The following is a 20085-nucleotide window of genomic DNA, read 5'->3' as shown; positions in this document are numbered from 1 at the left end:
ACAAACATCAGTGCTAGAGCATCAGTTGAATCCTACCATTACCGCACTATAAATTAGGAACATGTCAGGCTGATGAATGAATTGCTATGTCCCCATACTAGCAAAACAAAAAAGCAAGCTTCAGTTCAGTGCACAATTCAATCACTCGTAGGCTACCTTCTGGCACAGATAGCCCCTGCTTCCGAGCAGACCGGAACCAATCTGCCGAGCGGAGTAGCACTGCAGCTTCTGGTTGGAGTCGGAGAGCGTCTCGTAGACAGCTCTGAGCTTCCTGTCCTCCACGTCCTTGAAATCTCCCTACGAGTTGGGAGAAAAGCAAGCTATGAATCAACTATATTCTCGTAGATTCAATTCCTACTGCGTCGAGCACAAAAGAAGCAACATCAAACCTCTAGATCCGACAGGGGATTGGAGAAAAGGGCAATTTACCTTTATCTTGGAGCCACTGCCGCCGAAGTGCATCTTCTCGCCGGCCACGAACTCCATGTCGAGCAGCTGGCGGATGAGGTCGGAAACCACGGACGGGAGAGGCGCGGAGGTGCCCCGTTGCTGCCACTCCTCGCCTCCTCGGTCCTCACCTCGCCGCCGTCCCCAACTCCCCAAGGCGCGGCTCCAGTGCGCGGCAGCAAAAGGAGAAGCCCCAGCGGGAGACCTCCTGCTTGACTCCCATGGCGTGATGCTCCTCTCCTGACCGGCGCGGAGCGCGTTCCTATCCCAGCAGGCATCAGCGACTTGAGGGCGGCTTAGATCCGCGTGCTACGACCGCAAGAGTGGATTCAGGCCGCAGGAAAATGCAGGATTCGGCCGCTTCAGGCGCCGGACTGTAGGAAGATGCCGGCTCCGCCTGCCGGGGCGCCTACGTAGAGCACCACCTTGTGAGCTTCGACCACCTTTTCCGGCGTATCCCGCATGTCCGGGCCCGCCGCGCCTCCACCTGCCGCCGCCATGGGGAGGACGGGAAAATCCCAACCTTTCTTGGCGGCCGTTTCTTCGCAAGCGGCATCAGCGCGGGAGCAAGGCAGCAAGGGAGCAAGGCGGCGGCAGCGCGGCGAGGGTAAGCAAGAAAGCGCCTTGGGGCGGAGGGGGCGGCAGCGAGGCGGCGGGGGCGAGCGGTGGGAGAGCAGCGGCAGAGCGGCGGAGCGGCGGTAGGACGCATGAGGAAGACAACCTAACGGGATAAGCGGTGGGAGGACTTCCAACTATGTCGGAAAATCGTCAAGGGGATTTTTGAAAAAGATCCGTCACATCAACTAAATTGGGCTGGAGGGAGTACCAAATGAGTTAAATATACTGGAGACGTATACGTATTTGAGTTGGTTGCAAACCAAACATACTGCAGTTTAGCCATATTTTTAGGCAGTGCCATGGCTACAATCCAAACAACAACACTATACCAAAATTTTGGGCATGCCCTTGCATTGGTTATGCCAAAATTTTGGTAGGGCTAATTTGGGCACAAACCAAACATACCCATTATTTTTTGCCCCTCTTTACTTGGTACCTCTATGATTTGCCCTCAATTACTTTGCAATAGATATTTTGCCCCTCTTTACTTGTTGCTTTAACAATTAGCCCTTTTTGAATTTTTTTTATTTGAAGATCAGGCTAAGAACCCAGGACCAATATACCCCGACCTAAATGTTCTTGTAATTCGTCCTCTTTTGCTCAGCCATGGCGGCGCCGCCAATGTCAGAACTTGTCTCAGGCCCTCCGGCCATTGTGGAGCCGCGCTTCGCCGACGCCGACGACATGCAGTGCAACTCCTCCACGCGACGCGACATGACAACACATTCGTAACAAGCACTTGTGCAGGAAGAGCACACTGCCGCCGCCACCCTCCCGCGTGGCGCCGCCTTCCCCAACCTTCGCGAGCTCGTCCACGGTTGCGCGCGATAGAACAAAAGGTGGTCAGGAGGAGAGTAGGGAGTCACGTTGGAGGAGAGCGGGGAAAGGATTTGGGCCGAGCAGCACGGCGTTTGGGGAAGAAACGCCGGTTCCACGCGGGCGGCGCTGCTCGATTTAGGAGCTTGTGACGGTAAGGCATGGATGGTGGGCGGAGTGGAGAGGGACCGCATCGGAGGAGGGGGAGAAGGCGGACGATCTGGGAAGTGGAGGGGAGGGTAGCGAGTGGTGTAGTTGGTCGGCGACGGCGGTCGTGTGGCACAACGCCGGCGCCATGGAAGAAAGCAGTTGTGCAGGGCGCGTGAAGTATTTCCTGAGGGTCGGATACCATGTATAAACAGTTAGTTGAGTGCTTATTTAATTTTTATAAACGATATCAATTATTATAACGTTCTTCAAAGCAATGTAGTTGTATTATGACAATGATATCATGTTATTGTGTTCGGTATTATCATGCTATAGCACATTATAATATTCCTGATTTGATTTGAATTTAAATTTTCATACTAAGTTTCAAATTATATATGTGCATTGAAAAATGAATTTTGAATACCCGTGGCAACGCACGGGCATTTCTACTAGTTTACTGTAGATGAGCGCTCCGTTCCAACTTATCCACGGAGGTCAAGCGGTGTGGTTATCTCTCGAATTTTCTGGGAGTGTCCATCTCTTTCTTCGTCCCGTTATCTCCAGCGGTCTTCCCATATCAGCGTGTTTGGCAACTCTGGGTACGGGGAATGGGAGTTTGGAGGAGGTAATTAGTTGGGGGATTAGGTTTGGGAAGTTCATTACTAGTCCCAATCCTACGTTTGGCATGCGGTGGGAATTAATAGGATAATAGGAGGATTCGCAAGGGTTTTTCGGTTTGGCCGTTGGTGGCCGCACGCGTCGAAGCTGCTCTTCTGCATTGGTTCCTCAAGCAGAAGTACATTGCACGCACGCACAAGAGATTCAGCTTGCCGTGAAGAGTGGTTGCATGAACCTGATCCGTCAACTAGTGTAGGAGAAAATAAATAGAAAAGGCAATATATCTTGTCATGACAAAGGCTAGCGAAATCAGAAATTGTTGAAACAATCGGATACGAGGAAAAGCAAGCCACCTGATCTCTGCGCATCGAGAGGTGGTTAGCGCTACCAGATTCTTCCGATCGGGACGACGAGGCGGCTACAGGCGTATTTAGATCCGTTCATCTCGGGACGGCATATTCAACAATTTTTTTTTTTCCTTTGCCAATTCCCAGTCTCGGTTGAATTACCATGGGGTACCCAGGTAAGAGATACGGGGGAGTTGCCCTCCTAAATTCCCTTTCCCCTGCCCTACTCAATTCCCATTACCCCTAACCATACAAAGGATTTCACGTCCCATACCGCTCCAATTCCCATTCCCTCATTCTAATTCCCTCCAACCAAACACGCTGTATATGAAAACGCGAGCGAAAGCGAAAGCGAAAGCGAAAGCATACACACACAGGAGGGCTCCCGGCTGGCGGAGAAGGAGAGATGCGGGATCGAAAGACGTACAACCTGAGCCAACGGGCGCTGATGTCGCCTGGTGCCGGCGAAGCAGAGGGCGGCCGCATCCCTCCAGCCGGCGGGGATCTCTGTGTCTGCCGGCCTCCGCCTTTTCGGAGGGAGCTCGCCGACGAGGTGCGCAGGCGACGGGCCTCCTGGGCGAGCACGCCGCCGGAATCTCCAAGGCAGTTGTTTGGGGATTCGTTTGTGGCACCGCGGTCGCTGTGTCTGGCGGTCTCCGCCTGGTCGGACGGAGCTCGCCGACGAGGTGCGCAGGCGGCAGGCCTCCTGGGCGAACACGACGCCGGAATCTCCGATGCAGTCGCTTGGGGATTCGTTTGCGGGCGTGCCGCCGACATCGGTCACTGCGTCCAGCCAGCCAGTCGCCCTTCCTCCCGTCCTCCGCTCCTGCCTCCCCGCGATCTCGCCCAGCGGCCGTCGCCGTTTCGTGCAGAAGAAAGCAGAGGAGAGGTAGGAGTGCCGCTGGCGACACAGGACAAAAGCCGGCGGCATGGCAACCGATCAGACCAAGATTCAGGGGCTCCAAGACCATAGGACCGTGGACGGTGGACCACAAGCGTGGCGGTGGAGTCCGACGACCACCGGTGCGGGAGATCTGCCGTCCCTGCCCAGGTGACAAATTCATCTCTCCACCGTTCCGTATTTCCGCTTTCCTCTCGATCGCTTCATCTCGCTCCTAACTTTTCTGTTCAGTCAAGTTAGAAAATCACGTCATCACCAGTACACGTTATTTCCTCTTTGAGCATTGATAAGGTGTGTTCACGGACCACAGGGTCGGTCATTCGATTTATCTTGATGTGCATATCCACATAAACTGTGATTAAGTTCTATCTCTCTTTGGTAGTTAAAATTGATTGACGACTAACTGGTTTCATGAACTGCTGAATTTATCTTATTGCGGTCATTTCTTTGTACTACGTTGGAATTCCAGCAATGTAGTTACATATAGATTTGGTCTTCTGTAAGAATTTTTTGGCAAACGTGAAAGAAAGTATTCAGTTTTAGTGGTATAGCCGAAATGAGTTTTGTAAAACATGGCCATGCACTTTTTAGATCTGTGGATATATCGTGTTTAATAGCAAGCCTTGTGTAATTATTTCTACGATTTTTGTAAAAACTAGCAGTACCTACTTCTTTCCCTCTACTGTTGTCCGACGTGCTGTTTTCAGAGAACAGATATATTCATCCTACAATGAAATCAATATATAATATAGTAAACTCATTCATTTCCCTTGAATCCTTTCATATCTGGATTATTCGCAGCGTAACTGAATCTACGGAGATATTCATGTTTCTTTGTTTGCACCGATGCGTTCCCATTTATTACAAAAAAGTAGGCTATCTTTTACTTCCTTCCTTTTCTGTAAGAATATAGAAAATTGCATAACACCGATGAGAGATCAGTTTGAAACTTATTTGGGGGTGATTCTTATTGTCAATGCACCTTTGATAATTGGTGTCTAGGTATTGTAGCTTACTTATGGCTGCTCATTTTCCTGTATATTCCCATGTATCTCATATAGTCATCTGCTGGTATTCCAATAGATGAGAGGACCATTTTAGTTATGCCCTTCAAGAAACCACAAAAATCTTACGATTAGTATATGATTCGTAATTTGCACTCATATTTAATTTTCTTTATACTATGCTACTAAATTATGTGTGTTAAACAAGACATATTTTCTTCTTTTCAGATAATTAATGTTCGAATTCTATATGTATTTCAAATGCTACAAGTGTTGTTCTTGAATTGGGCCGTATAATCTTCCTATTAAGATCTTCAGGTTTTTTCCCTCCCCTGTTATATTGGATCATATACCTTTTTGTCAACATCTTCAAATTTTGCATTCCGTATTTTGTCTTATCGTCTTCTCTCCCAGTAAGTGCATAGCTTCTTCTACTCTTGGTGAAATGACAATAGATGAAAGTCAGCTGACACATATGTGGACTTTATTTTATGGTTTTCGCTGATAATCATCAATTTATATTTGCTTACCACCAGTAAAGTTAGAAGCGTTGTGGTACCATATTGGACTGCGTTCATTTGTTCATTTTAAAAGGCTTTCTGCAATACCTTAAAACAATACTATTTGCCACGTATTTATTTTACATGTGGTCTTCTGCTGTTGCAGAGTTGGTAGTAATACTTTCTTATACCTACATGTAAAGTAATTCCCCCTTCCATCAATCTGTTTTCCTATTAATATGTAAGCTGCACATAAACAGGATTTCAACTCCGAAATAGTGTGAACTGGGACGTAAATCTCATACTCTCATTTTTTTACTGTAGATAGGTTTCTGCTGTACATGTTAGATCTACTCTATTATATTTTGGCACGTTATCTGACCATAATTCTCATTTTGCAGCAGGTGTTAGGTAGCTCTTTTGAAATATCATCTCTCTCACCCCCTCGGTTTCGGGCATTGTGTACTGGAAAGAGTAATCCTGGTTAATTCTTTTCCACTTTGCGTAGGCAATTTAATCTGATGAATATGATTACATCCTATTCTTGCATACATTTGAATCCTCTGTCTAAGGTATACCACTGCCTTCAAATATTCCTTATGAAATGATGTCACTATTGTTGGGGAGCAGTTCTGTCGATATCAAGGATATATTATTTAGCTGACGGTTTTGAGGAAAGAATAAATACTATGTTAAGCTGCACATAAACAGGATTTCAACTCTGAAATAGTGTGAACTGGGACGTAAATCTCATACTCTCATTTTTTACTGTAGATAGGTTTCTGCTGTACATGTTAGATCTACTCTATTATATTTTGGCACGTTATCTGACCATAATTCTCATTTTGCAGCAGGTGTTAGGTAGCTCTTTTGAAATATCATCTCTCTCACCCCCTCGGTTTCGGGCATTGTGTACTGGAAAGAGTAATCCTGGTTAATTCTTTTCCACTTTGCGTAGGCAATTTAATCTGATGAATATGATTACATCCTATTCTTGCATACATTTGAATCCTCTGTCTAAGGTATACCACTGCCTTCAAATATTCCTTATGAAATGATGTCACTATTGTTGGGGAGCAGTTCTGTCGATATCAAGGATATATTATTTAGCTGACGGTTTTGAGGAAAGAATAAATACTATGTTTTGATTCTCAGCTTTTAGTTATTCGTACCAACCTACTCCTGTGCTCATGATTTATTTTTTATTTAGATAAATCAAATTTATCATAGATAATTGAGACATGGACTATTTAGGTTGGCTTGCAATTTTTTTCAGGGAATGGTATTTTATTGTATTGCACTGAAGTTCTGCATGGGACAAGTATGCAAGCTGAATTTCTTCATGCATGTTGGCATGATTTAATTTGTATTCTCATGATTTCATAAGATATCATGTAATTCATTATGCTTTGCACCGGATTGTTTGACATATACTCTTTTGTCAGCTTGGCTTCAGCGGTGCCGCGGTGCATATCTTCATAAATTGTTGTCTTCTTTCACTATACAGATTTCATAGCTAGATGTAAATAATTTAATGCATCTTTGTTGTCTCTTTATCTTGAGATCTTATTGTGGCATCATGATTTTTTCCGAATGTACACTGTATACCTATAGATGATACAACTATGGCGCAATTTGCATGCCCTCTAACTGGGTAGATAAGTGCCAATATCAGTTTTAGACCTACTTTACATGATAAGTTAAGTTGGGTTTTTTTTTCTTTACAGAGGTATCTGCAATGTCACTCTGAACTTCTTCAGGAAGATGTCATGTGGAACTAAACTGGGGCCATCATTTCAGTTATAAACTTTTGCAGAGAAAAAAAATCCTTCTATTGTTCACCATTTATATATGTTACATTTGTGTAGTCATCTTTTGATAAAATTACATAGTTACCAGGCTTCTCCAAGTCACCCTGTTATCAATACAATTGTTTCTCTTCTTTCTTAAGTTTATTTATGCTTTGTCTCTCATATCATCACCAGTGTTACGTTTCTCTTCAGACAATAAAAACCATCAACAACAAAATCTTCTTCCATCCTAGACAGCACGGGCGCGGCGTGCGCCGCGCCGCACACTTCCTAGTCTATATCAAAGTTGAACCCTTTTACTGGAAGGAGATCAATTTGGGTACTGTTCCCTCCACGTTTTCCTCCAATCAAATTTAAACACGTACTCTCTTTTTACTGCACACACGCGAACGGTTCCTGTAAATGCGCCAGATTTGTTTCTTTTCCTCCTTTTTTTCCGTGTGTACAACTCGCGGTTACCGGGAGCCAGCCGGTGGATCCATAAATTGTGGGCCGGTTTCCTTCTTTTCCTTCCTTCTGATTACCTCTAATTTCCGGTGCTCCTGGTCTTCACCGATCGTGCATGTCTTTGGATTTCCACGGGCATCCTCTCATTGACACGTATCTTTTTTACGTGTCCATCTTCTTTCTCCATCCTTCTTTCAACCGCTTTTCTTTTCCCTAAATTTCCGAGTCCATACCTAGCTTACAGGATTGCGTCGGTGAATCCGGCGTTTCTTCCTTATCATGTTCTTCGTCTTTCTCATTCGGATTTCTTTGCCTCTGTGTTTTGCCAGGTTCTAATCGTTTGTTTCCCTCTGCTTCTGCCTCATATTTTGCGTTCTTTGTCCTCATATTTTGAGTTCTTTGTCCTGGCTGAGTTCATCTTCTTTGTTGCAGGTTTCAATATGAGCAGGGATGGCGGGGCGAGGCCGCCGCCTCTGCATTTGCTTCTGTCGCGGCCCCATGGGTTGGAGGACTTAACTTCTATCCATGCTCAGATGCCGTTCTTGCCATTGCCTGCGCCGTCTGTGCCGCCGCTCCCGTCATCCATGCCCTTGCATCCGTCTTCGTCGCCGTGTAGCCGGCGTGGCCTGGATGAGCTGTCTTTTGGGTCGATGGGTCATTGCTCAATGCTCATTGTGTTCCCGCGGGCGTGCCCTAGACTTCTCTGCCGCCGCTGGTGTTGTTGGCGCCCCAGTTGTTGATTCGGTTGTTGTTGCTGCTGCCTCCGATCATCTGCCGTCTCGGGCTTCTCTGCCGCCGCTGGTGTTGTTGGCGCCCCAGTTGTTGATTCGGTTGTTGCTGCTGCTTCCGATCATCTGCCGTCTCAGGTTTTCGTCTTGTTTGCTGCTAATTTTCTGGCTGTTACGTGGCCTGGTGCGAGTGTATACCAGGGATCTGGTTGTTCGTGTGGGCGGTCACTTTTCGCTTCGGTTCATCCACCTCTACGCCGGCAGCTTCATCTGCAAGGTGTTGCTCCCGCTGCCGCTGTTGGCTGTGGCCCTTCTTTGCCAGCTGTGCGTGTTCCTTTCTGTCTGCTGCCTCTCGTGCTCCTCTGCTGATTGCTGGCTCTATCCACTCTTCTTCAACTGTGCGTCGTCAGACTGCTGATTCTTCATGCTCTTGGCCAGGGTGGACCTATCGTTAATCGTTCCATTGCCTCCTCAACTTTGTCCGCTGTTGCTTCTTCCAGGTAGAGGCTTGGAGGCGGGAGATAGGGTTAGGCAAGCACCCTGTTGAAGAGGTTCCTGATGCAGCTGTCGTTGGTAATTCCTTCTTCTGTCTTACCTGTAGTTTCTCCTGTCTCTGCAGTTTCAGAATTTTTAACTTAGCGATGGGTGGAGCAAATCAAAGAGATGGGATGTTAATGTTGGTAGGTAGCATAGCATTTTTTCATATCTTTTTGTTCGTAAGGCAAAATAGATTAAAGGTGTAGGATTGCACCTTACACATGACACTGGGATGCTAAATTAGGGATAGTAGTACAGATGATGTGGAATAGGGGTGTTCATCTATCAAGCTACTCAACTATCAAATCGATGCCAGTTTTATTAATTAGGATGTTGTGTTCACATGGTTGTGTTACTGGAAAATTTAAATCAGTATGGATGGAAGAAAACCAGCGTCCACCAAAAGAATAAGAATATAGGATGCCCAATCCATTGCTTTATGCATCATAGATATACTTATAACATATGCCGTATTATATTATGGTGTAATTGTGTTGCCATTTAAGCATATTTATATGCCTGGGTTGTCTATTCTGGTTCAAAGTTTAGTCAGCTTCGCCTGGGTCTTGCCTGCCTCCTGTTTTATGAAACTTTGTTAGATATTATGCCCTGATTATTTTCTTGCTTTATTTTATCTTCCCGTGTTCAGCATGATTGTCGTACCATGCACTTGCAACCATTGTCTCTCAGACAGTGAGACACTGGTAATGTTTGAAAGGTACACTTTGCATGAATTAGGAAGATTTTCCTACCACGTAGTTTAATGAAATTCTCATCGTGCCAATGTTAGCTTAGGTTGAGGTAGCTGTTTATTTCAGAAAGAATGTGCCCTGGTTTATGCACCCTTCTTTTTGACTAAAGAGTTATGTGCTGTTTATTTTTGTAGGCATTATTCAGATGCACCCGGGTGGTTCTTCGTTCACCTTTGCTCCTTTTATTAATTCTTACGCTAGGCGGTTCCTTATCCTTTATTGGCGTCGCTTTCTGGGGCAAGTTCCTCTAATCCTGGTTTGCTTGCTGTTACTTCTGGTCTTGCTTTGCTTTTTATATCCTACCTTCTGGTTTCTTTGTGTTTTTTTACTTTTCACTTATTCGTTTTGCTTATGTTTTGCTTTTTCTAGGCCTTTACATGGACTCTTCTGACGATGAATCTCCTGCTGGGTTGCCGTGTCCACCTGCTGATTCGCTCTGTGGTGAGGGTGGTCTGCCTGCCTCACGCCGCTGGACTCCCTCTTCCACCCATTCATTCTGACGGTTTCGAACTTTCAATCTATTCCTGGTTTGCTTGCTGTTACTTCTGGTCTTGCTTTGCTTTTTATATCCTACCTTCTGGTTTCTTTGCGTTTTTTTACTTTTCACTTATTCGTTTTGCTTATATTTTGCTTTTTCTAGGCCTTTACATGGACTCTTCTGACAATGAATCTCCTGCTGGGTTGCCGTGTCCACCTGCTGATACCCTCTGTGGTGAGGGTGGTCTGCCTGCCTCACGCCGCTGGACTCCCTCTTCCACCCATTCATTCTGACGGTTTCGAACTTTCAATCATATTGGTACACCTGCTCCTCCGCTGTCTTCTGCTGGTCATCCTATCTATGGTTGTGATTTTGGGGCTGAATCGTTTCTGGCTCTGCCTTCTGATAACATGCCAACTGCGCCGGTATTGTCTTTAGGTATAGGATCTCGCAGTTTGCTTCCAGGTACGGATTGTTCATTTGTTTTGCTTTTTGCCTATTCTTGCGAACCTCACTATGCAGAGTTCAACGCCTCCAGTATCTATTCCACCGGTGAGGCCTGCAGCCTCTTCTCTCTTCCTCACTGTCTCTCAATCAGTTCTTTTTGGTTTTCCTACGAATCTAGGTTTATCTTTTTCCTTGGATTTACCATTATATTTCTTCTTTGGTTTGGTTTCACTCCCTTGCTTACTGTCTGATCCTTGCTGTTTATTATATTCCTGATTGTTTACACTTATTTGCTTACTTAGATCTGTCCAATACCCTGCACTTTACTGTACATTTATCATGGCTACTGATTTTCCAGATTTCTATATGTTTATCATGGGTGTCGATGTTTACTAATCATCCTATGTTGCAGGAAATTTGCAGTAGTAGCAATGCAAGCAATCTCGGTCAGAGATATCAAACCTCGAGGATCTCCGAGGCGTTCTGTTGTGCGCATCACACGGATGTGGGACAATATGAACAATTAGCATGAACGCTATGAGATAGGCTTCATGTTCGTTGATCATATGGTACTTTCTTCACACCAGCATGCATTACCGATCCCTTTACCGTTTCCTGCACATGAAACATATGCAATTAGTCTACCCTTAAGATCCAATTATTTATCAATTTTTACATACTCTGAGTAATTAAACCATCAACAATTTTGTTGTCTAACATCATGCAAGCCTATTTAGCTATCTTTTCGTACTTGCTCTATTCTCCTCAGCATTACCTTTTGGTACCTTTACTTTTCGATATATATCATCACTGCCTGCACTGACACTTGTGCTGTCCATTCAGTCATTGTCGCCTGCACTCAAAATGCATGCAATCAGCTTCACACTCCTGTTCTATTGATATTCTTACAATGTTACACATTTGCCTTAGTCACGGACAACATGTCCCATCAAATGTACATTTACACTGTACTGATGCTGCAGGGATAGAAGTTTCTCTACTCTCAGACCGGATAGACCAATTTAAAGACGAACTAAAGGAAGGCATACTTTACAAGCTGTAGTCGTTTATGATCATTGGCCCCCGGAAGAATTATAGAGCAGGAGATCACTATTATAGGATTCGGATTTCACGGAACACAAAAGTAAGGAGAACATGCCTGAGACTGTGAACTTCCCCCTATATACATCGTTGCAAAGTCCTTTGATGCTCCTATCAGGTTTCTATTAGAAGCAAGGCATACATTGTACACCATGCTGTCTGCACATGCTCATTTTGTTTCCTATGTATGCGCCTGCTAAACAACAGTTGATCTACGCAGGTACAAGCTGAAGGTTAGCGTAACACATGTGGAACCAAACGCTGACAATGTGCCCGTCACTGGCCACTTGACGTTCCTCAGCGAGAGCAGCGAGGCTCTCGCAGGAAAAGAGGCAGATCTTCTTGCTCCACTCACTAAATGCCGTCCTAATTATGTCCCCGCTGCTATTAGTGCCACAGTTGGCAAGAAGTGCACTATCATCGCCAAGGTAGACCAGGAGACCTACGATGCTGATCCTCGGATAGTGTTTCTTACCGTCTCGAAGGCCCAGCTAATCATTAACACGGTGCCTCAGATCTTCTACCGACACTAGCCTTGCAATAGCTGATAAGACGATCGCTCCAGCCGATGACCTCGAAGGCACACAGGGCCACCTCCCAGAAGGCTCCAGCTCACAGACAACACCTCCGAACGATATAACTGGACCAGCCGATGATGACGAAGCAGAGGTAACAAGTAGCCTACATGGTTCTCTATAAATAACTGCTCCGATGTGTTCTAATTTCTTTTTCTACCAGGACATGGGTAAGGCAATCAAACATAAGAAGTGGAAGAACACCAACGACAAGAAATAAGGACCTGCCAATGCATTATTCAAAGGGAAGAAGTAGCATTAGCCTTGCCAGGTTATTGTCTAGCCCAGCTGATGATTATGTACCTCATATCTCATCGTAACCATCCACTGATTCTACATGTTATTTTGATTATAGGCTGTCATCACAGGACAAGGCTAGGACAAGCGCATCGTCAAGGAAATCAAGCAAGTAAACCAACCACCCAGCTGCAAATAAAGCTTCTCATCAACCTGCCAGCTTATGCTATTAGGCAGGCCCGGGCCCACAGGAGTGCGGCCCGTGCGGTCGCACAGGGCCCCAAATTTTTAGGGGCCCATAATTTCCCAATTTTCAATATATAGATTGTACTTCAGATAGTACTAACGAAATAGATTTAGCTCAGTTGGTACTTGTCGGTGAGCCTTGCCTGCTAATAAGTCTCAGGTTGCAAGATCGACTCTTGCCAGGCGTGATTTTACTTTGTATTTTGTACTTTTTTTTTGCTACTCTGGCTGATGCCTATGAGGCAAAATATAGTTGAGATTTCACTTTGTATTTTGTATTGTTTTTTTTGCTACTCTGGCTGATGCCTATGAGGCAAAATATAGTTGATCGAGTCTAAACATATGAGAAAAATACAATGAGATACCATGAATTCTCAGATTGAATTAAATGATTTATCACTGCGGTTTTTATTTATAAATTGTGAGGTAAGTTTGTTATAATGTTATTGTATTCATCTCACGGGATAGTTCTCATAATGTGTTTATCTATGTACATGTGATTGTTGCCTGTAATAGCTTTACATCCTATAAGCCTTTGAGATTTTAAATGTATTTCTTTATTTTTAAAAGCTAAATAGTTCAAATGTATCAAAACAGTTAAATGTAGTTTTTTTCAGTCAGACCGCTGGTTTAAACTATGTATATGTGTTTCCTTTTAGAATAGTTTTTAAAACGTTTTTACCATAGGTTCAAAATCTAGAGGTGACATATATAAATTATATTTTTTATTAGTTATACTAATAAAATAGGGCCCATTTCAAAATTCCGCACAGGGCCCCGGAATTTACCGGCCCGGCCCTGCTATTAGGTCTATCTTAACTAATAGTATCCTAGGTGAATAGCCTTGCAGTCTCCTAAGATTGCATACCCAAAACTCAATGTGTGAGTGTTTGCTCTTCAAATCTCAAGTACGATTATCTATGTACAGTTATCCAATATGCATACCTTTAATTATCCACTACTATTTGTACCCTAAGACTTAATAAAGCACCACTGTTCTAACTATTCTACCAATCTATCCTTTATTACTGTTAGTCTGGTACTTTCTTCCGTTGGCTTACATATACCGCGGCGACTCCATCAGTTGTTGCTAAGCCTGCCAACTCCTTCATTATTAACCTCCTGAATGTGCCTCAAGGTCACACTCACACAGAACCTGTTATGAACTATTCAGCGTCTTTTCTCCTGAAAGCTCCTGTACGGCACTACAACCTAATGCAACAGCCAACAACGCCCCTAGATTCAAATATCAAAGAGGCTTATCTGCCGTCTCTCACATCACCAGAGAAGAGACTAAAGTAGCTCTGTTGTCTCTTACATTGTTACACAAGAGGGTAAAATGTCTTGCCAAATTAACTGTTCCAAAAACAAATACATCTGTGCAACTTATACTTTATCCCCATTGGTTTTATTTGTACAGATTTAAATCTTACATAGATCCTCCCTCACTACACTACGAACAAAACTATTCAAATTGTTCTTTAAAATTTATTTTTCTGATTACAGATGATAAGCCCACATACAAGAAAATCTTACGTAGATCCTCCCTCACTACACTACGAACAAAACTATTTAAATTGTTTTTTAAATTTTATTTTTGTGATTACAGATGATAACCGTATACTCCTGTTGCACAACCTTTACTGTTTTCAGCTATTACATTGTTCCTTTTAGCTTATAAGAAACACACAGTTCTCTACTCTTTCGATCTAAATACTCAGATTTCTTCTTACAGTGTCTCCTCCAGATGATGCTGCCGTATATGCTATGCATTTTAGCTTCCAAAACATGCACACAAGCAATTCAATTACGAAAGACAGTTTTGCAACCAAATTTAAAGCAACATTTCCCCACATACACGAGCACGGAGACGGCAGAATCATACCAGACCATCGACCCCGTCCCGGCGGACGGTGGCAATGACGACCAATCGCTGGTCGCGGCAAAGTCGACGGCCGCTGCCTCCACCCAGCACAGCCGACGGGCCCCACCTCCGCCCAGGCACAGCTTCGTCACGAGAGAGGCATCGTCACCTCCCTCTGCTCGCCCTATGTGCTCAGCTGCCTCGGCTCCCGGGTCGCCGCGGGCGGAAGCGAGCTCGTGCTCGGCGGCTCACTCGCCGACGAAGCGAAGAGGAACGCAGATAGCTTCGAGGAGGGTGCCGTCTCAGATCCCCGCCTTCTTCCACCGATCCAACCGCAACTCCGCCCGCCACTCACGTGGATCCTATTGCAAGGATTCAGCAGAGGCATAGCACGACGGAACCATCCTCCGGGGAAGAAGATAGAGCTAGGTGATAGCAACTCGATCCACTTTTTTTTTCCTCTTAACTTCTTAAGCAACACCAAAGGCACTCACTGATTCACTGGCTCCCCTCCGCTGACTTCCTTATTTCAGTTTTCAGACAACAGTGCACATCAGCATTGGCACGTTACAGTCTAAATGGGCCTCAAAGAAATGACGACCCTATCTGTGGCCTTCTGAAAAAATTACGCTGCCGGCTGTTTCAGGCTTTCAGCCATAAGTTTTATATGTTTCTTAACAAAAAAAATTAAAGATAATTTGAAATTACGCTGCCGGCTGTTTCAGCCATAAGTTTTATATGTTTCTTAACAGAAAATTAAAGATAATTTGAAATCTAAACCACGTATTAGACAGCACGGGCGCGATGACTACAAAAATTATCAGTTTATTGCTAATTAAAGGTAGCAGATTGAACCAGCAGCCGCCCTATAAAGCTCTTTAATAATTCCATCCAGTAGTTTGGGGTTTTTTTTTCCTCGTGGCACATGCTATCTTATAATTGGAAGAAATTTTGACTTGCAACTACTTGAAAATCAGTTGGCCACATGTCATCTTGTGACTAGAAGAAAAACTAACTTAGGATGAATTAAGAATCAGTCTTGTGATGATAGACACGAACTAAAATAATATATGACAATATATTGGAGTTACCTACTCCCTTCAATTCAAAATAGTTAGATATGTTTTTCCAGGAAACACTTGAGCTTTATTAATTAGCCATAAAATTTTGACAATCATTTGTGATCAGATCCTGCACACAGGTTGGAGCTGCATCATGTAAAGAACCGGTAAAATCAGATTTTCCTAACTGCGCCAACACAATGTTGTGCCTTTGCTCACACAATCCACCTTCTTGACTTCCAGTTCATCATAAACCCTAAGTAGTTCTCGAGCTTCGGAGAAAAGAGCTCAGATGCTTGACATTTCAGGATCAACATATGTAATGGTTTGGACGGCATGGAGGCAATCCATCTCCAAAGTCGCAGGCCACTTCCTAAGCTCAATGATATGTCTTATACCCTCCAGTCAAGCTAGTATATATGCCTCTTTCGGACTTGCACATTGCGGTATAAACTACCATTCAGTTATCACCGGCTGCCCCATATAATCACGAATTATGATACCAATGCCAGTATTATTTGACAAGTTGTCCCAAACAACGTCAACATTGTCCATTAGCCTTCCTTCCATCGGTGCTACACCCACCGACGTGAGTCCTCAGAACCGGCATGCCCAGGAAGGATTGGTTTAGAAGCTAGCAGAAAGGATTGATCGTAATTATGAATAAAAGAAGCCGATGCGACAATCGAGGCTTTACCTTCTCCGTGGACAATGTTATTGCAGTGGTGCCAGACCCGTCATAATAAGAAGTTAGATATATTTTTTGTGCGTAAATACATCTATTTTTTAGCAATTATTTTAAACCAAAGAAAGTACTGCGTTTAGACTCGTGGGCATAGATAACCAACGCATGCCCGACGAGCCTTTTTCACGTTGGTCTAGTGTATCACACAAGCGGCACACCTTGCACCCCAAGTCCACAAACCAACTGCGGATTAACTTTGACTAGCACTGTACTTCTTACTGCGGAGTAAGACTAGCCACAAGGGGTGTGCTTCGGTGTCCCCCTTAGCTCCACGGTTTTGAGAAGTTTGAGCTGCTCCAGCTTTTGTATAATTATGTGAAGTTGAATTCGTGAAATATAAAAATACAGAGCACTGGGATGCACCGCGTGATCGCTTAAATCTTTGGTTGGAAGTTCATCTGGCACGTGGCGAAGTATTTCCTGGCGGTGGAGTTGTCCTGGCCACGACGGTGAGGATGGCTATGGCGGCGGCGCTGAACCACCCGGCACTGCCGTGATGTTTCCAAACACCGGGTAATTAGAAATCTTGAAACACACTCAAGAGAGGAGACGGATTTGAAAAGTTGACTGCAAGATGCTCTAGCTTTTGGTACACAAACTAAAAACACAGAGCGTCGTAATTTACATCCAACTGCTACTGATTTGACTTCATCGCAACGTGATTTACATTTGTCGCTATTGAATCATGGACTCCGGTGAACGAGTCGACGTACCTTCAGCTGAAGTTAAACTTGCCCGATTCGTTCTCGGCACCGCGCAAATCGAGTTACAACTCGCTGCCGCCACCGCCAGGAGCTTGCTATCGCCGCCACTACGCCTCACGCTGCCTCACCCACGACGAAGTTGGTTGAGGCGGCCACAACAAGTTTCTGGTGGCGGCAACAAGCTACAACTCGATTTGCGCGGTAGCAAGAATGATTCAGACAAGTTTGACTCTGGCTGAAGGTAAGTTCATTCGTTTATCGGCGGCCTCGATTAGGTGGCAGCAGGCGTGAATCATGCTGCGGTGAAGTCAAATCGGGGAGAGTCTGGGCATTGGGAAACATGCCCGAGAGATGAGGGGGGAGAAAGATAAAACATGCGTAATATTTTGGTCACTTATCGGTGGTAGTGAAAACGTAAATAAACAACCAATCCATGTTTTTGTGTTCTGCGAACCAACTCCACATATTTATACCAAAAGCTAAAGCAACTACACGTATTTGTACCAAAAGCTGGAGCAACTCCACGGATCAAAACAAAAATCCTGGAGTGGCTTCATTTTTTTAGAACCATGGAGCTGAAGGGGGGACACCGGAGCAATCACGCTAGCCACAATGCGAGTATCATAGGTAGTCCATGCATACCATGTAGGCTAAAATCTTATGTGGCACATCAATTAATGAGGAGAGATGTGAGACTAGTATCATAGGTAGATACCGTATCATAGCACGTAAAACTAGAAATTTTAATGGCAAACACATCATATACACATATTTGCAGTGAGATTGTACAAAATATTAAATATGATGGAACTATGATACTAATTCATGATACTATGCGTTGTAGATGTTGTATCGTAAACTAGTAACATATGTATGATACTAGTTCCATTGTGACTGGTCTAACCACTATACTTCACTAACGAGTAACCACGACACGCAATTGCGGATAACGAAACGGACGGGCGACGGGACTGCCGCACGGTAGCTGATTCAGAGCGCAGATTTGATCATGGCGGGGAACATTTCGGCGACGTCGACGGCCGCAGGGCGCAGCAGCTTGCCCATCTCCTCCACGAACTTGTCCATGGCGGGGCCGGGCAGGCACATTGGAATCACGATGCCGTCCTCGCCCTTGGCGTTCTTAAACGGGATGAGGAAGCTGGCCACGCCGGGTATGGCGCCCACGCCGCCCTTGGCCGGACCGCCGTACACAGGCCTGCCCCACCCGAAGTCCAGGTCGCCGAAGCCGGCCTTGGTGACGTCCGACGCCAGGTACGCGCGCACCACCGTGAAGTGCGGCCGCCCGCGCTGCACCATCAGGTCCGCGACCGACCTCATGTACTCGCCGTCCACCTCCCCCTTGGCCTCCTTAACCAGCCGCACGGCGTAGCTCAGGGGCCTCGCGCACAGCTCGCCCGCGGCCGACACGGCCACCGGAAACGCGAACGCGTTGCCATAGTACCCGCTCGGGATGGCGCTCTCCTTGCCCTTGCCGCCGCGGGCGTTGACGATGCAGATCATCCGCATCTCCTCGTCGGTGTCGGGGGCCAGTGCCACGGTGCGGCACTTCCATAGGCAGCCCGTGAGGACCTCGAACGTGGTGGCGCGCTTCCGGAGGCCCGGCGCCAGGTGGGAACGGATGGCGGCGACCTCCTTGGCCCCGAAGAAGAAAGAACGGTGCGCCATGTCGTCGAGCGGAATGATGGTCCCGTTGGTGTCCGGCACCTCGTCGTACTCCCGGTGCGCGAAGCCAGGACGCGGCGGGTTCCGCGCCTCCAGCAGCTCGCGTCCCCACACCGGGCGCACCGACGGCACGGCGGCGCCCCGCGCCAGCTCAGCCACGGCGGTCAGGAATTGCACCAGCCCCTGCGCGTCTGACATCGTGTGCATCAGCCGCACCGCCAGGATGAAGCCTCCGCACGACAGCCGTGTTACCTGCACGTACGTATGCACCACAGTGAGCTACGCATGCATCAAAAATGCTTCCACGTACTCGCAAACTGCAAGGAAATTTACCTGGAAGAGGAGGAGCGGCGTGCCAAGGACCTCGGACGAGCCGGGGACGTCGAAGACGAGCTCCTCGAGCCCCGGGAAGGGCGGCTGCAGGGCGTCGCCGAAGTGCTCGAGGCGAACGTCGGCGTCAGCCTCGATGAACAGCACGCCCTCGCCGGTACAGTCGACGGCGAGCTTGCGGCCCTCGAGCTCCCTCAGCCGGCCGGCGAACGGGTAATAGTGCACGAGCGCCCTGGCCACGGCGTCGCGGATCACCGCCGCGGGGTCCCTGCCACTCATGGACGAGTCGCGGCGGTAGAACTGGATGACGGGGATGTGGAAACGCAGACCGTCCTGGTCGTCGATGTCCGAGAGCCGCTTCAGTTCCCGCGGCGTCGGCCCCGCCGGCGCCACCAGCTCGGGCGCCTTCCTCCGCACCGTGAACTTCAACGACGCCGCCGAGCCCGCCATGAGCACTGTCTCAGCTAGTGCACGAGTAGAAGGATGAGCTAGGATAGAGGTGATCGAGGGTGCGGGGGCGAGCTCCTGCGTTTGCTGCTGCTCCTGTGCTGGGTTTGTGGAGAAATGGAGTGGCGCCAGGACAGATATAAACGGGTGGCTACACTCTAACAGTATGTGTCAGCAGCACTCAGCAGTTGGGTCGAAATTAGGAAGCAGTTTACTGACTCTGGTTTTTTCTTCCTCTTTTCCTTGGCAGACTATGATTTGTTGCTAGAAATAATACAGTGTGGACGAGACCCGCGCGAGACATCACATCGACGACTGACTTGACCAACGCGGGGTGCGTGCTCTGTGTGTGCAAGTGGACTCGGGCATCTTGCATAACTGATTTCTTAGTGTGGTGTTAGTGTTAGCTTGTTACTTGCCTTTTATTTCTATGTCGGGAAATTATCTGATGGTTTTAAATCGAATAATCCATTTAATACGGATATGTCTAA

At 46.3% G+C, this 20085-nt stretch overlaps 1 protein-coding gene and 2 long non-coding RNA genes across 12 annotated transcripts; 1 reads left to right on the top strand and 2 right to left on the bottom strand.

Moving 5' to 3' along the window:
* The first annotated feature begins 3258 nt into the window (after positions 1–3258).
* On the top strand, positions 3259–13201 carry LOC127302896 (uncharacterized). Of its 10 annotated transcripts, none has more exons than XR_011742585.1 (11): positions 3260–4047; positions 5130–5219; positions 5803–8960; positions 9811–9913; positions 10046–10203; positions 10317–10472; positions 10593–11170; positions 11585–11745; positions 11923–12371; positions 12441–12548; positions 12633–13201. It is a non-coding gene; the product is annotated as an uncharacterized lncRNA (long non-coding RNA). The 10 variants fall into 10 exon arrangements; XR_011742583.1 differs by having other exon boundaries at positions 10317–11170; positions 11923–12130; positions 12218–12371; XR_011742581.1 differs by having other exon boundaries at positions 3262–4047; positions 10317–10706; positions 11014–11170.
* LOC127302900 (uncharacterized) lies at positions 7196–15135 on the bottom strand. Its single transcript, XR_007853161.1, has 4 exons — positions 14646–15135; positions 11377–11454; positions 11064–11216; positions 7196–9000 (listed from the first exon to the last, which is right to left on the bottom strand). It is a non-coding gene; the product is annotated as an uncharacterized lncRNA (long non-coding RNA).
* A 2734-nt stretch (positions 15136–17869) lies between these two features.
* LOC127302889 (benzyl alcohol O-benzoyltransferase) lies at positions 17870–19783 on the bottom strand. The gene is made up of 2 exons (XM_051333603.2): positions 19151–19783; positions 17870–19069 (listed from the first exon to the last, which is right to left on the bottom strand). The coding sequence occupies exons 1-2, from the start codon at positions 19595–19597 to the stop codon at positions 18125–18127; spliced, it is 1392 nt and encodes a 463-aa protein (XP_051189563.1). The 5' UTR covers positions 19598–19783; the 3' UTR covers positions 17870–18124.
* Between the last annotated feature and the right edge of the window lie 302 nt (positions 19784–20085).

Source organism: Lolium perenne, chromosome 1, assembly GCF_019359855.2.
Source record: "Lolium perenne isolate Kyuss_39 chromosome 1, Kyuss_2.0, whole genome shotgun sequence".
Classification (NCBI taxonomy): domain Eukaryota; kingdom Viridiplantae; phylum Streptophyta; class Magnoliopsida; order Poales; family Poaceae; genus Lolium; species Lolium perenne.
Note: the sequence above shows the minus strand (reverse complement) of the source record. Positions and strands in the feature narration are given on the sequence as shown.

Coding starts and splice junctions, on each gene's coding strand:
- LOC127302889 (XM_051333603.2), bottom strand. CDS start 19,597: ATGGCGGGCTCGGCGGCGTCGTTGAAGTTCACGGTGCGGAGGAAGGCG. Junction 19,070..19,150: donor CGCCGCTCCTCCTCTTCCAG/GTAAATTTCCTT, acceptor ACGTACGTGCAG/GTAACACGGCTGTCGTGCGG.